This window comes from Cuculus canorus, chromosome Z (assembly GCF_017976375.1).
Source record: "Cuculus canorus isolate bCucCan1 chromosome Z, bCucCan1.pri, whole genome shotgun sequence".
NCBI lineage: Eukaryota > Metazoa > Chordata > Aves > Cuculiformes > Cuculidae > Cuculus > Cuculus canorus.
Genome location: NC_071441.1, coordinates 33,620,091 through 33,640,067, shown reverse-complemented (window position 1 = coordinate 33,640,067; position 19,977 = coordinate 33,620,091). Strand labels below are relative to the sequence as shown.

Genomic DNA, 19,977 nt, shown 5'->3' with positions numbered 1-19,977 from the left:
AAAAGGTGAAGTATTACATTAGCAAGCTTTAAGCAGAACAAAGCTGTAGCTATTAATAATAGATTGTCCAGATAACATAGTCTCTTGTATTTCAAATGATAAAGTATCTTAAGGTCAATACTTAGGAATAATATAAGCTAACCTACAGTTCCACAATTTGACAGGCCAGAACAACTCAGTTATTTTTCATGCAAGTGAAGAATGTCTTTTCTTCTCAATGTACATACTTTTTGCTTTTAATATAAAAGGACAGAATAATGCCAGTTATTTCCCCTCTTGTTTATAACTGCTTCCAATTCCAAAGATACTTTTAACAAAATTACCTTTCCCAGTTCACCAGTATAGTAATGAGCTAGAAGCTTCTGATAGAAGCTACCATCAACACAGTTTGTGAAGAGGGCCTGATTTTCATGCTTTGAGAAATTATTCTCAGAAAATGAAAGTGTAGTTGTTTCAGCTTGTTTAACTTAGACCCTGAAGAACAGATGCACCAAATCAGTGAAAGAAAAAAAAAAAAATCTGGCCTCCTGGTTCCAGTATCTTCAACTATGCTTCAGAGATAGCAAAACAGATAATTGGATACCAAACCTCTTTGTGCAGCAAAAGCTTTATATTATACTACTGAGAAGTAGAGACCTTAAAGCAGATACTTGTACTGTCCCTGATGAATTCACATTAAGGATGGATTCACATAAGAAAGTTAAGGCTCCCAGCTCGTTACAGCAGGATCTGCGAAAAAGTTACCTTAAAATTCCATTTTCTACATTACTTTCAACATTTTTCATGACTGTTTTTCTTGTTCCATACATTGTATAAGTGTCTTTATTCTTTAAAATATACACATGCTTGTGAACAATTGTTTGTTCACCTCTGACCATGAACAACTCAAACTAAGCCACTTGTGACTAGAAAAAAGGAAAATACATGTAAATTACAGTGACGGTGATATGACAACTGTTCTGGTGTCAGAAAGTTCAGTTTACTGAAACCAAGTATCACTTCCAGCTGTGCTACATTAGAGTGCCTCACAGATAGCAATTATGGACTTTCACTAAGCTCTTTGCAATGAAATTAGTTTTCTTGTCTATGTATCAACTCTCTTCAGAGTTTGGCATCCAGTAATTTAACACTTTTCGTTGAGATCATTCATAACATACAAGATAGGTGATTAGTTTTTTTTAAGGAAAGTGCTGGTTCTGTACAGTTAATTATCGTTTCCACTGTGACATTATCTAGGGAAAAAAAAAAAAAGGCCTGTTCATTCAAAATAAAAACCCTCTGAACAGTAATTTATTAACATGACAAGCAGCTCAAAATGTTGTAATGCAAAACCACACACACCAAATGTGTATTTTAATTTTGGGAGAACAGGAAGCAAAAACACCCTACACTTGGCCTAGACATGTAATTTTATTAGAGGCTTTTCAAACATTTTTTCCATTTGGTGGAAGCGATGGAAATCATATAGGTCCAACAAAAAATAATGGTATGGAATGGCACTGAAAAGTACCCACTGACGGCTCAATCTCCCACAGGCTCCAGTAATGTCACAATCTTGCTTATGATTTCAGACACAACTCCTTAACCACTTCATTTGCCCTAACCTGGTTTATAGATTTCACAGATTGTGGTTTTTTGTTGGTTTTTTTTTCATTTTAAATCCTGCTGTAACTGCTTTAATTTGTCATATACAGCAAATCCAAAAGTGACTAAAAAATAAAAAGTTTTACATAGTTTCTTATGTTTATAAAGTTTATAGCTTATAAAGCACTCTTTAGTTCATGAAATGGCCAAACAACCATATTCCTCTGTTTCTTCCAACCTTTGAACCTTGCCATTAACAATCTTGCCACATGGACAGTGGTTGCCAAACAGTTTTGAAATATTGCGTATTCAGTTCTATTTCATGCCGGTATCCTTAAATACCTTCACCCTTACCTATACAAATTAATACAATTCTTACAACCGCATTATTAGGATAGTGAATGGTAAAACACAAAAAAATTATTTTTACTCACATCTTTCAAGGGAGTGGAAAAAACGATCCTTCAAGAACACACAGAAACCTTCCACAGCATTTTGAAAGCCGCATAGTATACTTCCAAACACATTAACAAATGTTTGAGAGTGCTTATTTTCCTAACACTACAGAAAATCACTTAAAGCTGCTTGATAATGTATGCATTTTAAGAAACACAAAATAAGTAGATGTTACACAACTATCCTCTCCTCTCCTGTCCTATGCAGAAAAAGACTCAAAAGTACAAAGTGAAGATGTTATTACAAGAACGTGTTTCCTACTTAACGTAGTCCAGTGGACTAGATATGGCTATGAAGGATTATATATCAAATAAACTGTACATGCTTCTGAAATAACAAAAAATAGAATTCAAAATATCTTTGATAGTGGAACAAATACCCAAAACAGAAAAGTGTGTTCCCCAGTGAATGCTAGCAACATTAACAGCTATTAGAATAATTGATAATACAGCATCAGTTACTGTAATTAAATTTATTATTAGCCCTCCAAAAGGAAGATCTGCTATATTGTATTATGGCATTAGCTCCTGCAAAAGTGCTAATGAAAGGAAGCAATTTGTTATCAGTTGTAAGCCACAATCTCATAATTTTCAATGTATGATTTTTTAAAAAGCTTTAAGAAATTGCAAAAATATTTATAGACACTTCAAACAGAATTTAAACCAACTTTTTTCTAGGAACTCATCCAAAGAACTGGTTGAGAGAACTACATCTAAAACATGGCACTGATCATTTAATAGGCTTCACAGTCCTCTTTGCTTAGAATATATTTTTCTAGTTTCATCTAAGTTAAAATGCTAAATACAGTTGTTACCATTTCTGTTCTGGAACTATTATCCATGTAGTACGGACTACTTCCCTCGATCCGAAAAAACAGACTTTTTTGTCTAGCAATAAATCACAACATGGGTAAAGAAAAGCCGCAGTTAAAAAATATAAATCAGTGACTGTAGTCATCTCCAATGCAATAATTGATCTAATAGAGTATTCTACCATGTTAACACTTTCCACTGTTTTCAAAGAGGTGCTTGAGCAATCACTACCATAAATATGCAGAACTCGCCATTCATTTTGTTAACTATTATGATTTAGATGACTGACTAGGTAGTCTACTAGAATGAGTCAGCAACATAACCAAAGCATTATTTTATTGCCGCATAATAGCAATTTTGATGTTGCTGCCTTACTCTTTTTGAAAGCAAACCAGTACTTTACATATAACTTAAATATCAAATTTGAAATATCAAAATTATTTTAAACATTATTGATTCTGTCTGGGCACTAAGAATATGTATATCTATCCAAATATTTCCCATGGTGTAGTCCTGATGACCTCTAAGCTACTTTGACATTTTATTTCTTTGTAACAAGATACAGGTACGTCCTTACCATAGTTGAGGGCTTCTGGAGCAGTCCACTTGATAGGAATCTGCTTTAGGCCTGATGATGAATACACGCCATCATCCTCTTGCCGGGACATTCCAAAATCACTTATTTTCAAAATATTGCTTTCACCTACCAGGCAGTTCCTTGCAGCCAGGTCTCTAAGTTAGAAAAAGAAATAAACCCCCATATTTTTACACATTTTAAAGTACCTGAAGCCATTCTAAATGGCTGAACCCCTCAGCCAAGACAGTGGTGCCTCTCAGAAAACATATTTAAGAAATGGTAGAAAAATGCCGCATAGCAGTTGCAGAAAAGAGGAATGAGGGAGAGACAAAAAAAAGTGCGAGAAATAATCCTGTAAACAATAAGGGTGGTGAAGAAGTGGAGGGAGCATGTGCTAGAGATGCTGGATGTGCTCCAGGTCATGAAGCAGAGATTCCTTTGAAGCCCTTGAAGGACCCACATTGAAGCAGTTCATGAAATACTGTATTCCCTAGGAAGGACTCATGAAGGAACAGGGGAACAGTGAGAGAAGGAAGGAGCGACACAGAGGAGCTGTTATGGACTGACTGCAAGCCCATTTCCCTAAACTAAACTTAAAACTAAATTTCTTCAGCTTAAATAGCTAACATGCTTACAAATAGTTTGTCTTATGTAACTATTCCAGAATAACTGCATTAGCTTTAATGTTCTGGATTTGAACTGTAGCACAGTGTTGAATTGAATCCCCTGAGCACGTAAAGCACTTACATTGGTTTTAAAGAATTATTGTGATGTATACAAACTTGGAAGAAACAAACCTAAAACTCTGCCCACAGCATGTAGGAATTTGTGTCTACAGCTAACATAGAAAGAAATGACAAACAGCTTCAAATTCTATGCATGGTGGAGATGTTCATGACAGAGGACTGAATCATATTTAAGTCTAAATTAAAAGTCTTGAGTCTTGCCTAAGGATGTTAAAGCTCATGTATTTACAACTGCTTTGATCAACTCCACATTGGTATTGTACTACATTATTTGTTATGCAGATAGAGTCTGTGTTTGAACAGAAAATTTAAGAATTTAACATATTTGACTCACAGAACTTTTCCAAGTTTTACATTAGCATCTGTTATTAATTGATGAAAGTAAGAGAACTGCAAACTAAAATCAAATTGTTATTGCTTACACTAAACAGCATCATCATGAAACTTCAAGAATTTAGGCTGTTTGGTGTTCCAATCATACTTTAGTCATTAGTTTCATTATAGTCTAGCTTTTGTGACAGATGCACATAAAGAGTGGAAAAAGTAATGAGGTCAAATCTCAAAGAAAATTTAGAAAGTTAATTAAAATCACAGACATTTTGATGTCTACTGATAGCCGAGTCTGATCCAGCATTTAAACATATTCTGAGTCAGATTAAGAAATAGCTATATGCTGAGCTGTCTTAGGTTTATTCCTCCTACCTAAGACTGATTATTAGGGAAAATATATCATAAATAGTACATAGTATGCTGCCTATAAACAAAGATTACACTCAGACCACATAATTTTTCCCTGTTCTGTATATGACAGTTTTTTGTCTCTGTTTCAGAGTTATTTAGCGTAAATGTTTTTCATCATTACTGCAAATTTAAAGAAACACTTCCATGAAAATCAAACTAGTTATTCAGAAAGTTCATAAAGGTTGTGATACTATGTTTAGGATGTACAGAAATTAACACTGCATCTTCTGAAAGGCCAGAGACACACAAAGTCTTTGCTCAAGGAAACAGTGGTTTTCAAGCTATTATCTAGCACAGGGTTGTAGAATTGTACTACTCAAGCTGCTATGCAGCACACAAGTACCATGGGCCAGTGGTTAGCTAACGTTCCACAGCTTGTGCAGGTGGACACAACTGTCAAGTCCACCATCAATTTTCCCAGGCAAACTGCTTCTTCTTTTTCTGTCTCAGTTTGTATTGAATAGAGAAGCATTTTCATTGCCATCTTCAACAGAATATCAATAAAATTTTATGAAATGGCTAGTACCGTGCTATTAACAATAAGAAAGAAAAGGATGCATTATGATAAAACATAAAGCCTACCAATAGCAATGTAAATGTAGCAATGCTGGTTATAAGTCTCTCAGTATTAATCTTTTTCTGCTTTTAGTTAAAACTCACATTTTTTAAGCTATAATAACATGTATTACTTCTAATATATCATTTATGTAAACAAAGTCTTTTGTACACTTAATATGTATAATTTTGACTTAAGCAACTTTGCTTTTTTCCTTTCTCATGTGTAAGGCAGGCTCTTTTTATCACCTATTTAGAAAATACTTCAGATGTGACCTTTTCTTTCTGGTTTTTTTTTTCCACCACTTAGGTTATAGTCTTTTCAAAGGGCTTTTGTAATCCCCCTCTCAGGCACTTATTTTTCTTTTCACAGCCCTTGTGAGGAGTTGATTTTTGGAGTACATAGAAAGCAACAATGTTTAGCAGATCCAGTGATATTTAAAATCATGCTTAATTCCTCTGAAAGTACTTTGCCCTGTTAGAAAATTCCCATTCTGTGGGGTGAAACAATGAATACAATTTCATTTAAAGTGCTCCACTGCCAGCTATTTAAGATTCTGCAATTACATCAACTGTAGATGTATTTTTCAGGTTCTTTATTCCCATGTTCTCTTTCCTGTAGTTGCTTAACAATGTCTATTTGACTAACACTTACTATTTCATTCCTCAGGCTTATAAATCTCCTGAAGAGTATCTTGTTAGCGTTTCTGCTATCATTTTACACTGTTTCATATCCTCAGTGATTTGTTGTGGAATTTTCTGTATTTCCTTATATGTATTTGTATGCTTTAAAGCATTTTTTAAAAGATATTTACACTGAACGGGAGAGCTATATCAAAGTGTTGTTTTGTTGGTTTTTCTTCTAAATTCTGAGGGTTAAGATTTTTCAATATTTTCACAAAAATTTCTTCACTGTTTTTCCTTATGTCTGACAGCCGCCTCTAAAAACAAGCCTAGACACAAGAAAAAATACTAAAAATGCATTTTTGGTCACTGTGATTTATTACAGAATTTATAGATAGAACCCAAAAGAAGAACAGCACCAAAAAGTATTATTTCCATCATTTTAAATTAATAACTAACAGCTTTAATTTTCTTCCAGCTTCCAGGATTCTAATTAATTTCAATCTGCTACAGATAAAAGGAAAGAGCTCTAGTAGAACAGCACTAAGGGGTGTATAAAGATGCTTTACATCTTAACCTTCCATAGGAAATACGCACAACGGAGTTTCATTCAAGTATGTATGGTAGCTGACATGAGTGAGGGAAAACCAGAGAACATAAATATATAAGTCTGATGACTGAAAACAAATGAGGAATCAATATTACAGATAAATTCACTGTTAAATATGCGGAGAAAAACAAGACTCTTTCTGGATGGAAATTTTTTTTAAAAAAACCAACGTATCAACTACGCTCCACTTGTCTTCTTTTCCTTAAAATAAATGCATGCTCTATTTTTTTTCTCTCTGTTCCTCCTAGTGTTCCCTAAACCCAGCATCCTGAAGAAGTATAGATTTAATTGCACAGACTTAGGTGTCTCTCTCTGCTTGGGGCATTGTTGTTTTTTTTTTTTTCTCATACAGCACTTGCTACTTGCTGCAGTAATTCCATAAAGTCAGTATTTATCTTTAACACAGAAAACATGAAAATATTCTTTATTTCACATTGTGAAAGCTGTACAAATTTGGAACAAACTACACTAAAGCTGCAACAGAACAAGATTATGTAAGTTCCTCATGCAATGAGAAACAAAGCACCTTCTCCCCAACTAGTAAGGAAGGAAAATGAATACGTAAACTAGAAATTTCATTTTTAAGCAATTTTATGCAGTTTCTATAAACACAAACAGAACATTGAATAGGAATCACTAATATGGGTTGAATATGCTGAAACTACAAGAGACAGCTCATAAGACTTTTGCTAAAAATCCAATAGCCAGTTAAAAAGGAAGTAGCGACACTTTCTTTGTGCTGGGAATTGTTACCACCTGGATTCATGCCTGTCAGTAAAGAAATAAATCTCATAAATTTTTCACTAAGCCACACCTGCATCCCCTTCCCACTTCCTTCTACCACCCACAGCAAGTAATAGCTTATATTTAAACGGAATTCCATCAACAAAAAACAATCAAAACCGTAAACTCCTCAGTACTAAACCAACAGGACACACAGACTCACTGAACTAATTAGCCACTTTATATGCCCCTCCCCACCATGGATTATGCAGTTAAAACACCATGATAAAAGCAAGTAATTAATTAGTGAACGGGATTAGTTTATCTCTTCTGCACACTTAATTAAAAGAAAACAGTCTATTGCAAGATCAAAAAAGAAGGGGCAACAAGTCTACAAGCGAAACTTTTTTTTATTTGTAGACACTAAGACACTACCTCTCCTGCAAACACCTGAAGGAATTTCCAGTGGTATTTATATCAAAACACATCTATTTCATAACTTCCTTGATATACAAATGCTGCGACTTTTTTCTCTATGAGGAGAACATAGCAAATAGTATGTGCCTAATAACAGACTGAAAAAATAATAGAGACTCAGAAGTACTTCTTTCCATGCATTCTGTATTGTCTTCATATTATTTTACCTATCCCATTATGAGTACTAACAGATAATATTAACAACAATGCCACTAATATCTCTTGGTTCCTTGTATTATGCCGTCCATCTGCATCCGCACAGATGAAAAGTGCTAGGAAACCAGAGAAAGTCCAAGTTAGATGCAGTAGTGATTTCTCTATGTCAGGTGTTCTTGTTCCTATCTGTAGTTTTGGATATTGCTCAGTTCTCCTCAGCTACAAAATGAGTAAATTTTCTCATCTCACAACATTAGTCATGTCCAATTACTCCCACTAAAACATGCTGCAATTTTCAGTTGGAACTAAAACCTTTGCAAAAAGAACGCAAAAGTAAAAGAAGTAACATAACAAATCTAAGTAATTGTATTAATTAGCAGAACACAAGAATAAAAATGAGCCTGTATGTAAAAACCACATTTTTTCCATATATCTTTTTTCCACCTGAAAGATTAAAATATATCCTCCATTATAAAAAATCTGCATGGCACTGCTCGCTCTCATTGTCATGATAGTAAGAGTTATGATATAAAATGTTTTATTGCAACTTGATGAACATATTTGTGTGAACTGAGGTTAGCAAGATCACATTAATCAAAACAGAAACTTCCAGTAATAAAGGCCAAAGCAAACAGAGGAAAATATATAAGCACAATGAAGCTTAAGTATCTAAATTACATTAATATACTATGACGTGGTTGAACTAAAAATTGGCTGGTAAATTGGTAAACAAAGAATATATTCATACATGTCAGATTTCTCCAAAATAATAAAACTATAATTGAATACAAAACATGTTCCTTAGATACTAGAAGGAGTTGTTAAGTGTTTTTGAAAATGCTCTAAGGATAAACACACTGTTGAGGATCACAGTGTTCCTAATTCAAAATTCCAAACATCTATGCATTATGTCATCCCCACCCTTGAATAAAGAACTTTGTAACTGTTACTGTTATGTTCCTGATCTCTTTAAATGCTTCACAAAGTACATGAGGTTGTCGCATGGGTCACAGGAGTAGATGACAGAAAGCTACAGCATCCCATTCAGAACTAAGCACAGCATACGTTTCGTTCTCTAGGATAACACATGTTGCTTCATCTGTTGAGGACTGCACAGCTCAGTAAGAAAACCACTTCTTGCAGTGAACTTAACACTCAGTCCCACCCCACAAACCTTCCTGCTATTTACATTTCCACAGCTATATTTTTTGAACAAGTGACAGCTGCCCTGGACTCTACAAGCACAACAAGAAGAAACTTTTTAATGAATTGCTGTACAGAAAACTATATTAACATTTTCTGTACTACAGTTTGTTACTGCAAATGCCTTCACATATACATACCCGAAAAAAAAAGATATTTAAGTCAGATAAAAAGCTTACTTTATTGTACAGAAATTTCTGATGAACAAGTATAGTATGAAAAGCATGTTTATAGTCTGCGAAACGGTCAGTTACTAATGAACAAACACATAATCACAGTAAGATGTACCTTGAGACAGGCACAAATATTGGGCATTCCAAGTTAGACACATAATTTAATTATCTTTGTAGATGGGTAGCAGTACTGACTTCAGGGCTTCAAACAGAATACTTTCGCCAATACGATTCAGAGTAAAACTTTTTGTTTTACTTGTTGACCATAACAGAGATTTGAGGTATGGAAGTGGAGGACAATTGCTATATAATGTTACCATTTCTCCTAGTTGTAGTTCTGGTCTCCTAATACTTGGTGTTTGATATAAAGAAGTCTAGTCCTCAGAGTTGAATAACCTCGTTAAGTATGAATTTCTATTTTCATTAAAAAGAAAACTATTAAGATGGATGACTGTGTAGAAGAGATGGAAATTACTTTGAGATAAAAGAGGAATAAATAGAAAACCAAGCTTCCTGTTTTTGGAATGTTTTGCATTTTTAAGTGATGTCATATCTATTTTTTAAAAAAAAGATTAGTAATTATATATGGAAGAGAGTTGAGCTGATACAGACTTCTGCTCTGCAGAGCAATAAGTTCACTCCTGCGTAACGTTGATTGCCTATGGAACTGGAGTGGTCCCACATCCTCTGGGGACTCAGAAGTTTGTTGGAGGTGTGGGAAAGTTTTTCCTGTGATTGATCAGAAGAGAGGAATAGCATGAACTAAAAGAAAACTATTGCAAAGATACAGATTTACTATACCTGGCTATTATTCTGAAATAGTTCCACACACAAAACCATTCTATCACTTCACTGTAGATACAAAAGATCATTTTTGCTATTTAACATTACGTTTATTTTAGCATTTGCTGTGGGCAAAGGTTATCAAATAACCAAAGTTTAGATAATCATTTGCTAAACTCCTAAAATCTTCCTGCATAAAGAAAACTAAATCTATTTTATTAACACAGTTACATAAGAAACCAAAAGCAGTTAAACTGGTGTACAAACCAATGTCAGTTTCAAAGAATCACAGAACTGATGAACTAAATAAGATACTAAAACATTTTTTTATTTTAAATAAACATTTGAATAGTCAGATGGCCTGGAATCTATTAATATACTATCAGGTATATAGCACACAATAAAAAAGTACTAGCCAAAGTAGGAATCACCCCAACAAGCATTCAATTTCTGAATAACTGCATTTTTGTTTTATCATATATGAAAAGATGACTTTTTCAACCAGTCATATACATGCAAACTCTGTGTGTCATGAAAATGTTTGAAGTGTATCTTTATTTCCACTTAAAACATGAATTCTCAGAAGCTCACAGCAAAACAGCTCAACAGACATGTTTTTATTGTATATTTATTTTCGTTTAAGGTAGGATGCACCAAAATTGGTATAAGGAAATTTAAGATGGCATTTTGGTATCGTAAGAACAAATAAATCAGGTGACTGATAGCTTGTTAATTAATTTATGACTGGAGAGCAACACTTTTTGGAAAAAGCTTTTAAAATGAGTTTGATAATGGACAAAATAACAAAACCTCAAATGCAAATGACACAAACTGCATTTTTTGTACAGAAAAGTACTACAGATGTTGCCAGCAGGTGACATGCAGGTTTCTATGAAGTCAAATGTCAGAATTTTAATCACTGCTACATCGCCCACATTATTTGCATCAAAGCCTGTATCCCCCCAATCTTTACTGTAACACAGTTCCTCCATTCAAAATATTAAGCTGATGTGAACTTTGCTTCTACAAGAAGCATGCAATTCATGAAATCGCAGCAAAAATAGTGAAAACTCTAGAAGATTCTAAAAAAGTTGCTGAGCTACGTGGTAGCAATTTTGCTAATTTCCACTGTCAACTTGAGTAGAATATTGACCACAACCTACTCTGTAACGAAAATTACAGCTTTATGATGGGTAGTGCCTTAGCAACTCAGGACCTGTGGATGCACCTCATCACATTTCACGGACTTGTGTACCTTCAGGGTCATTAGATGGTCGTACACCTTATTTGTACCTTCAGGGTCATTAGATGGTCTTGCACCTGATCTGCTCTTACAGTGGGTGGTTCTTCATTCTCCCAATCCCTGACTTTGCCTTCTACGACTTGGACAGTGAGGCTTGAATTCTTACTGGTGAAGACTGAGGAAAAAAAAAGAGCCTTCTCCATATCCTGGGAAACCACATCTCCTGTTTCCTTCCAGAAAGGGTCCACATTCTTCATAGTCTTTCTTTTACCACTGACATTCCAATAGAAGCTCTCCTTCTTGCCCTTTACGTCCTTGGTCAGGTTTAATTCTATCAGGGATTTAGCTTTCCGAATCTGGTCCTTGGCTGCAAAGACAATTTCTCTATATTCCTTACAGGCTACCTGCCTTTGCTTCCCCACTCTGTAGGCTTCCTTTTTGAGTTTAAGCTTGTCCCAGAGTTCCTTGTTCATCCACACAGGCCTCCTAGCACTTTTGCCTGACTTACTACTTGTTGGAATGCATCGCTCCTGAGCTTGGAGGTGATCCTTGAATATCAACCAGCATTCCTTCTCCCCTCCAGGTCTTTCTTCCACAGTACTCTATCAAGCAAATCCCTGAAAAGGTCAAAGTCTGCTCTCCTGAAGTCCAGGGTAGTGAGTTTGCTGCACACTCTCTAAGGATCTTAAACTCCACCAACTCATAGTCACTGCAGCTAAGGCTTCCCTCCTTGTCCCCCAGCACTGCCTTGGAGGAGTTGTGCTGCCAAGTGGATGAATTAGAAGAGGAAGTAAGCAGGCCACACAGCATCAGAGAAGATGAAAGAGAGCTAAGAGTATCTTCCCTGAGATGAAACAGCCTGAAGAACCCCAGACTCCACCTGCAGTAAAGATACAGGCAGTGTCCAACCCCAATATAAAGGTAAGGGCAGCAGAAGGTGAAGGATGGAAGCTCATTACTTCTGTCTTCAGCAAGAAGACTTCTGCCCCACCTTAGAGCTGACAACCACAAAACAGGATCACCACTTTCAAAGTTACAGAGGAGCCAAATATACCTTGAAGTAAAGGATCTAGGCCATCTGTCCTCAAATTGCACAAGATCACCAGGAAGAAGTGGCGAGTCATTTTAACAGGCAACTCTGCTGTGGGGGAGAGAAGCAGCCATCTACTGACTAGACCTATCATTGAGATACTTGCTGCCTGCTGGGGGCCTGATCCAGGATGTCACGGAGAGACTGTTGAACCTTCTGACTGCTATACTTATTGTTATTCTATGTGACCATCAGTGATACTGTCACAGGCTACGTGGAGAGTATCAAAAGTGACCGAAGAGCTCCAGGGGCAGTAGTCCCCATATGGTCCCAGGTGGTTTCCTCAATGCTGCTGGTAAGGGAAAAGGTTATGAGGAGGAGGGCACTGAGGCATAGAATAGGGCAACAATCGGCTGTGGTGCTGGTAACAGAGTTTTGCGTTCCATAATCATGGTAACATGTTTACACCTCATTAACTGGAGCAAAGCAGTGTTTGAGAATAGGATAACTGACCTGTTAAGGAGAGATTTCAGCTAGGAATAAAAGAGCAAATGGCCTGGAGTGACCAGACAGTTTGAATGCCTTCAACTCAGTCTTTATGAGGAAGAACAGCCCTCAGGAATCTCAGGCACCAGAGATCAGGGAGAAAGTCTGGATCAAGAAAGACATATGCTTGGTAGAAGAGGATCTGGTCAGGGAACACTTAAGCAAAATGAACTTATTGCGGACTTAAGTCCATGGGCCCTCATGGGATGCATCCATGAGTGCTGAGGGAATTAGGTGATGTCACTGCAAGGCCACACTCAAAAAATATTCCTTTCCTCTACATAGCTTAGCTCTGCTGACTTCTTTTCTAATGTAAAAATTTTACATACTCCTTAACACACAGTTACACAGGCCTACTGGGGATTAGATCAAGAAAGGAGGTTACGGAGAGGAGGGAGCTGGCCTCTTCTCCCAAGTGACAGGGGACAAGACAAGAGGGAATGGCCTCAACTCCGCCAGGGGAGGTTTAGGCTGGACATCAGAGAAAAATTTTACACAGAAAGAGTCATTGGGCACTGGAATAGGCTGCCTAGGGAGGTGGTCGAGTCACCTTCCCTGGAGGTGTTTAAGGGACGGGTGGATGAGGTGCTGAGGGGCATGGTTTAGGGATTGTTAGGAATGGTTGGACTCAATGATCCAGTGGGTCCTTTCTAACCCAGTGATTCTATGATTCTATAGATGTGGTTTGGTTTTGTGTGCCAAACATAGTCCAACACTGTGTGCAGCAAAGGTATCATATAAACGTTGGCTTCTTCAACTGCAGTTTCTTTAGGGAGCAACATTTTGTGCTTTCCTTTCTCATGCCAGTGCCAGCAGCACAGCAATGGCACATCTGAGCCACTGTCATTATTGCTCACAGAAGATTCCCCATTATTTCCTCTCATCCTCATAGCACTTTCAAGTTATGTCATTGTGTCTGAGGACTGTTCTGTCTTCCAGCTCCAGGTGTAAACAACATCTCCTGCAAGGGGCTCAAACACCAGTAGAGGTGAACTGTGTAATTTTAAAGAATAGGCTAAAAGTATCATAGAAAAATACTGGCTCGCTGTCAAATCTAAAAGATTACCAAGCACTGTATCAGTCGCTATAAAATACTTCCAAAAGGAAGCTGAAGCACTTCAGTTTGATAGCTACTTAATACCTAAAAAAAGCAACAACTGAGTAGTTAAAGAAAAAATATATCTTTATTGATATATTGACATAGAAAAATCCTCCAAAGCTTTACAGTCTTCTAAGAGTTCTGTCTGCCTGGCTTTCTGAAGGTTACAATGCTCTCTTGTGGAAGGAAAGACGGCTATTTATTGATAAACTTATAAACAACTACTTTCAATTTACAATTGAAGTTTAGCTGTGTTGCAGAAGAAAAATGATACATACAGAAGTTAAACCCTCTGAAATTAAAACACACTAATAAATAACTAGGAAAAATAATTATATCTATAATGACAGTAATATTATTTCACACTTGAGTTCAGCTAAAATAAGACAATAGCAGCATGGGAGACCCTGTCACCTCAATTTTGCTATCTGTTTAAAATACTCAGAATTTCCATTCAGGAACATGTGGAATTACAGGGCCTGATCAAGAAGTCTAAAACAAAATAGCTGACCCATAGATAATATATATTGCATTACTATGTGTACTGTTATTATAATTTGTGACTTCTCACATTGCTATGATCAGTAGAATTGTGCTGTACTATTTTTGTAATGCATAGAGGGTGAGAAAATAAATCGGAGTCCCACTATCAGTAGAGTTGTGCTGCATTATGTTAATTGTAGCTTCAGTACACACAGGATGTGAGAAGCTACATCATAGAGATAAGCAGTAGTCCCTGAGCTCATGGACAGCACATGATCACCATTCTGGTTGGCCATCAACACCTTGGCTGACCAATCAGCATGGCAAACATGGAGTATGGACACTGTGTGAAAAGAGAAGAGATGTGTAAAAATGCTGCATCTCAGCCGCCTCCTTAGTTCAAAGATAAGAGATAAAGAGCAGCTCCCTTGATTTCCCTCCCTGCCCTGGTCAACAGGGCAGCTGAGACCAGATATTTCATGTTTTGAGAATGATGTAAATTGTTCATTTACCAAATTAAAAGCTGGATCCACTTACATCAACTTTGGAGACCTCACCTACGAGTTGATGCATTGTGTAGGACCTCCCAGCTGCCAGGGCAAAGGCTCTCCAAAGTCCTTGCTGAAACTAGGGGCTCCCCAGCGACTACATATCTGGGATGAGGATAATAGGGCAACTGGTGATGTATTTTTGTTAATTGCTATACTTATTCTATTGTAGTAATGATTAGACACAATGCCTTTAAAGCTTTCACTGTTAACTCGTTGTTAATCACTACTAATCATTTGTTACCTTTCTTCTATTAAGCAAAACAAAACTTGATTTCACAGAGAATTTGAGGGTTTTGGGCCTTTTATGCTGATTGCACTCTCTGGTTTCCACACTGTGGTAAACCACATGATAATCCCTGTTCATTTCAGGCTAGACTAAATTCATACCTATGGCTAGTTTTTTATCTAAGCAGTTATGCTAGCTCCCGTAAGGTTTATATGCAGTACAAAAGGGAGGCAAAGGTGGTCTCAGTAAAAGAACATGAGGAGAGACTGGGACTTCATGATTCCATCCATGACCCTGCAAGGAGGCTAATAAATTAGTCCAGATAATCACGTGCAAAACAGAGTGGTCTGCACAAACAGTAATGGGAAGAAAGAGTAGCTTCCTACAAAAGAACGAGAAATCAGAAAGGTTTATGCTAACAAAGAGGAAGGACATGCAATTAATTTGTTAGTGAATGAGAATGGAGATGTTTACAACCAACTAACTATTAAGAACTCATATTCATAGCAGGACAGTTTTAAGATTCCTTGTTTAAGCATTTGTTAAGCTTCCTCATCACACTGACCTCCAAAATCCTGCCCAGAAATTACTTCAAAAGCAGAAGGCATTTTGAATAAAATATTTTTACTTATTCTGCCATCCTAACGCCTATATATAGGATTTTAAAACTGGGACTTAGCCCTTATTTCACTAATCTATTTTTATTTTCCAGAACCCATAAGACTTGATGAAGTATCTGACATTCAGCTTTGTCAGGAGCTTTTTCTGTCAGGCTTGAGTGACTCACCTTAAATCTGTGAAATACTGTAACATTGATTCAATAGTTCTTACAGCTCCATGTACTTTGATGATCTCCCTTTACCTTTCATATCAGCTAACATGCCAATAAGGCTTTCTTCACTGTCTACTGCCATGTATAAGGGATTTTGAAATAGCCTTTGACAAAGGCTAAGTCCCCTTTTCAATTAATACTCATAGTGATATGAAAATGTTTCAAAAAAGCATATCCCAGCACTACAGTTCTGCCAAACAAGATAATGAGGCTGAGAAGTACAGAGCAATGATAAAAACGGAGAGAATGCAACATGCACTTAGCTTACTGTATGTTTTCTTTTACTTGATCTTAGTAACTACGATTTCTTTAAGATGCATTAAATTAGCTCAGAATCTTTTTGTGAGCAGTACGTACTGGAACAGAATTTACCTGTGAACTGAGCTGAACATGCGTAACTTTACTTAAGTTTCTCTCAGCTTTATGAGCAAAACATCTTTATTCTCAAAGAAAGATGAACAATAAGCTAGAAAACAACGTTTTCTTCATTATTTGGTAAGTAGAACTATATGCCACTTATGATCATGAAAAATTAATACACTCTCATATTTTCCAGTTGAATAAACTGTTAAGTTCTTTTATGAAGGTACACTAAAACCCAATTTAAATGCTTTCTTCATCTGTTTTTCACTATGTTCACAGCCACAAACGTAGACTAAATGTAATAGTTCAGTGATAAACTACAGCAATGTAAAGCTCAAAGGCAATTCTGAAAAACCTCCTGAGGCACAGGGAAGAATTCTACATTAGAGTAAGGTATATCACCACTAGTACTGTCAGAACAAAATAATGGATAAACATTTTGTCAAATTCACAGAACAGGTATAACCTAGTATGCATGTATAAGTATATAAATGTGTGTATAGAAATTAGAAAAGAGAAATCTGTTTATTTTCCTCAGGAAAGCCATTTAGGAATTTATTATTCATTTCCAATGTCATACAGACTAAGAAATTTTCATTAAAATGAAAACAATTTACTGCCTGAAAGAACTGGGTTACATTCCTCTTTGGAATATCAGGTTTCAGTATCAGGAAGCCAATAAAATATTGAACCAATACATTATAGCTTAATCATAGAACCATAGAATCACTAGGTTGGAAGGGACCCACTGAGTCATGGAGTCCAACCATTCCTAACACTCCCTAAACCATACCCCTCAGCATCTCGTCCACCCGTCCCATAAACACCTCCAGGAAAGGTGACTCAACCACCTCTCTGGGCAGCCTATTCCAGTGCCCAATGACCCTTTCCGTGAAAAATTTTTTTTTTATGTCAAGCCTGAACGTCCCCTGGCACAGTTTGAGGCTATTCACCCTTGTCCTGTCCCCTGTCACTTGGGAGAAGAGGCCAGCTCCCTCCTCTCCACAACCTCCTTTCAGGTAGTTGTAGAGAGTAATAAGGTCTCCCCTCAGCCTCCTCTTCTCCAGGCTAAACAACCCCAGCTTCCTCAGCCGCTCCTCGTAAGACTTGTTCTCCAGCCCCCTCACCAGCTTCGTTGCTCTTCTCTGGACACACCTCAGAGCCTCAACATCCTTCTTGTAATGAGGGGCCCAGAACTGAACACAGTACTCAAGGTGTGGTCTCACCAGTGCCGAGTACAGAGGGAGAATCACCTCCCTGGACCTCCTGGTCACACCGTTTCTGATACAAGCCAAGATGCCATTGGCCTTCTTGGCCACCTGGGCACACTGCTGGCTCATGTTCAGTTGGCTGTCAATCATTACCCCCAGGTCCTTCTCCTTTGTACAGCTCTCCAGCCACTCTTCCCCCAGTCTGTAGCACTGCATAGGGTTGTTATGCCCCAAGTGCAGGACCTGGCATTTGGCCTTCTTGAACATCATGCCATTAGCCTCGGCCCAGTGGTCCAGCCTGTTAAAATCCCTTTGCAGAGCCTCTCTATCCTCAATCAGATCCACGCTTCCATCCAGCTTAGTGTCATCTGCAAACGTGCTGAGGGTGCACTCAATGCCTTCATCCAGGTCATTGATAAAGACATTGAACAGAGCTGGACCCAGTACTGAGCCCTGAGGAACTCCACTTGTGACTGGCCTCCAGCTGGAGTTAACTCCATTGACCACCACTCTCTGGGCCCGGCCATCCAACCAGTTTTCAACCCAGGAGAGTGTGCGCCTGTCCAGGCCAGAGGCTGACAGTTTCTGAAGCAGAATGCTGTGAGAAACTGGGTCAAAGGCTTTACTGAAGTCCAAGAAGACTACATCCACAGCCTTTCCCCTATCCAGTAGTCGACTCACTTTGTCATAGAAGGCGATCAGGTTAGTTTGGCAAGATCTGCCTTTTGTAAACCCATGTTGACTGGGCCTGATCACCTGATTCTCTTGCACGTGCTTCATGATAGCACTCAAGATTACCTGTTCCATGACTTTCCCCGGCACTGAGGTCAGACTAACAGGCCTGTAGTTCCCCAGATCCTCCCTGCAACCCTTCTTGCAGATGGGCACAACATCAGCCAGCCTCCAGTCTAGTGGAACTTCCCCAGTCAGCCAGGACCGCTGGAAGATGATGGATAGGGGTTTGGAAAGGACATCTGCCAGCTCCTTTAATTACTCTTGGGTGGACCCCATCCGGCCTCATAGACTTGTGGGTGTCTAGCTGGGCAAGCAAGTCTCTAACCGCCTCCTCTTGGATCATGGGAGCCTCATTCTGCTCCTCTAACTCCTGGGTTTGTACACAGGGGGAACAACTTCCCATACTATTAAAGACTGAGGCAAAGAAGGCATTAAGTACCTCAGCCTTGTCTTCATCCCTTGTCACTGTTGTTCCTTCTGCATCCAATAGGGACTGAACATTCTCCCTGGTCCTCCTTTTCTTGTTAATGTATTTGTAGAAAGATTTTTTATTGTCTTTCACAGACTTAGCCAGTTTGATTTCTAGTTGGTCCTTAGCCCTCCTGATTTTTTCCCTGCACGATCTCACTTCTTCCCTGTAGTCTACCCAAGACACCTGTCCCTTCTTCCAAAGCTCATAGACATTCCTCTTCTTTTTGATATCTCTCAAGATCTCCCTAATCAACCAAGCTGTTTTTTTCCCTCGTTGGCTCCTTTTCCAGGACATAGGGATGGCCCGCTCCTGAGCTGCTAGGATTTCATTTTTTAAGAGCGCCCAGCCCTCGTGGGCTCCCTTGCCCTTAAGGACTGTCTCCCATGGGACTTTGCTAACCAGCCTTCTGAACAATCCAAAGTCTGCCCTCTGGAAGTTTAATGTGATAGTTTTGTTAGTCCCCTTCTTTATCCCACCTAGAACTGAAAACCCTATCATCTTACTATGGCTTTGTCCCGGGCGTCCTTCAACCGTCACATCCCCTACAAGGCCTTCTCTGTTCACAAACAGCAGGTCCAGGAGGGCACGCTCCCTCGTTGGCTCACTCACCAGTTGTGTGAGTAAGTTGTCTTCCACACACTCCAGGAACCTCCTAGATGCTTCCTTTCTGTTGCATTGTACTTCCAGCAGATATCAGGAAGACTGAAGTCTCCCATGAGGACAAGAGGTAGAGATCTAGAGACCATCCCCAGCTGTTTATAGATGGAAGTCATCAGCTGCTTCCTCTTGGCTGGGTGGTCTGTAACAGATTCCCATCACAATGTCTGCCTTCTTGTGGGCACCTCTGATTTTCACCCACAGGCACTCAGTCCCTTCCTCACTGTAATCAAGCTCAAGGGTATCAAAGCACTCTCTAACATAGAGGGCTACACCACCTCCTCTCCTACACTTCCTGTCCCACCTGAA

The 19,977-nt window shown here is 38.1% G+C and overlaps 1 protein-coding gene across 4 annotated transcripts in view; it reads right to left on the bottom strand.

The window, feature by feature from the left end:
• Positions 1 to 19,977, bottom strand: part of FER (FER tyrosine kinase) — a 155,918-nt gene that overhangs the window by 12,183 nt on the left and 123,758 nt on the right. For 3 of the 4 annotated variants that reach the window (XM_054053621.1, XM_054053622.1, XM_054053620.1), the window contains exon 18: positions 3,430 to 3,584. In XM_054053621.1, the coding sequence (XP_053909596.1) occupies positions 3,430 to 3,584 (155 nt within the window). Of the gene's footprint in view, positions 1 to 3,429; positions 3,585 to 10,068; positions 10,167 to 19,977 lie in introns of those variants that run through there. The other variant, XM_054053623.1, reaches the window with a different exon arrangement.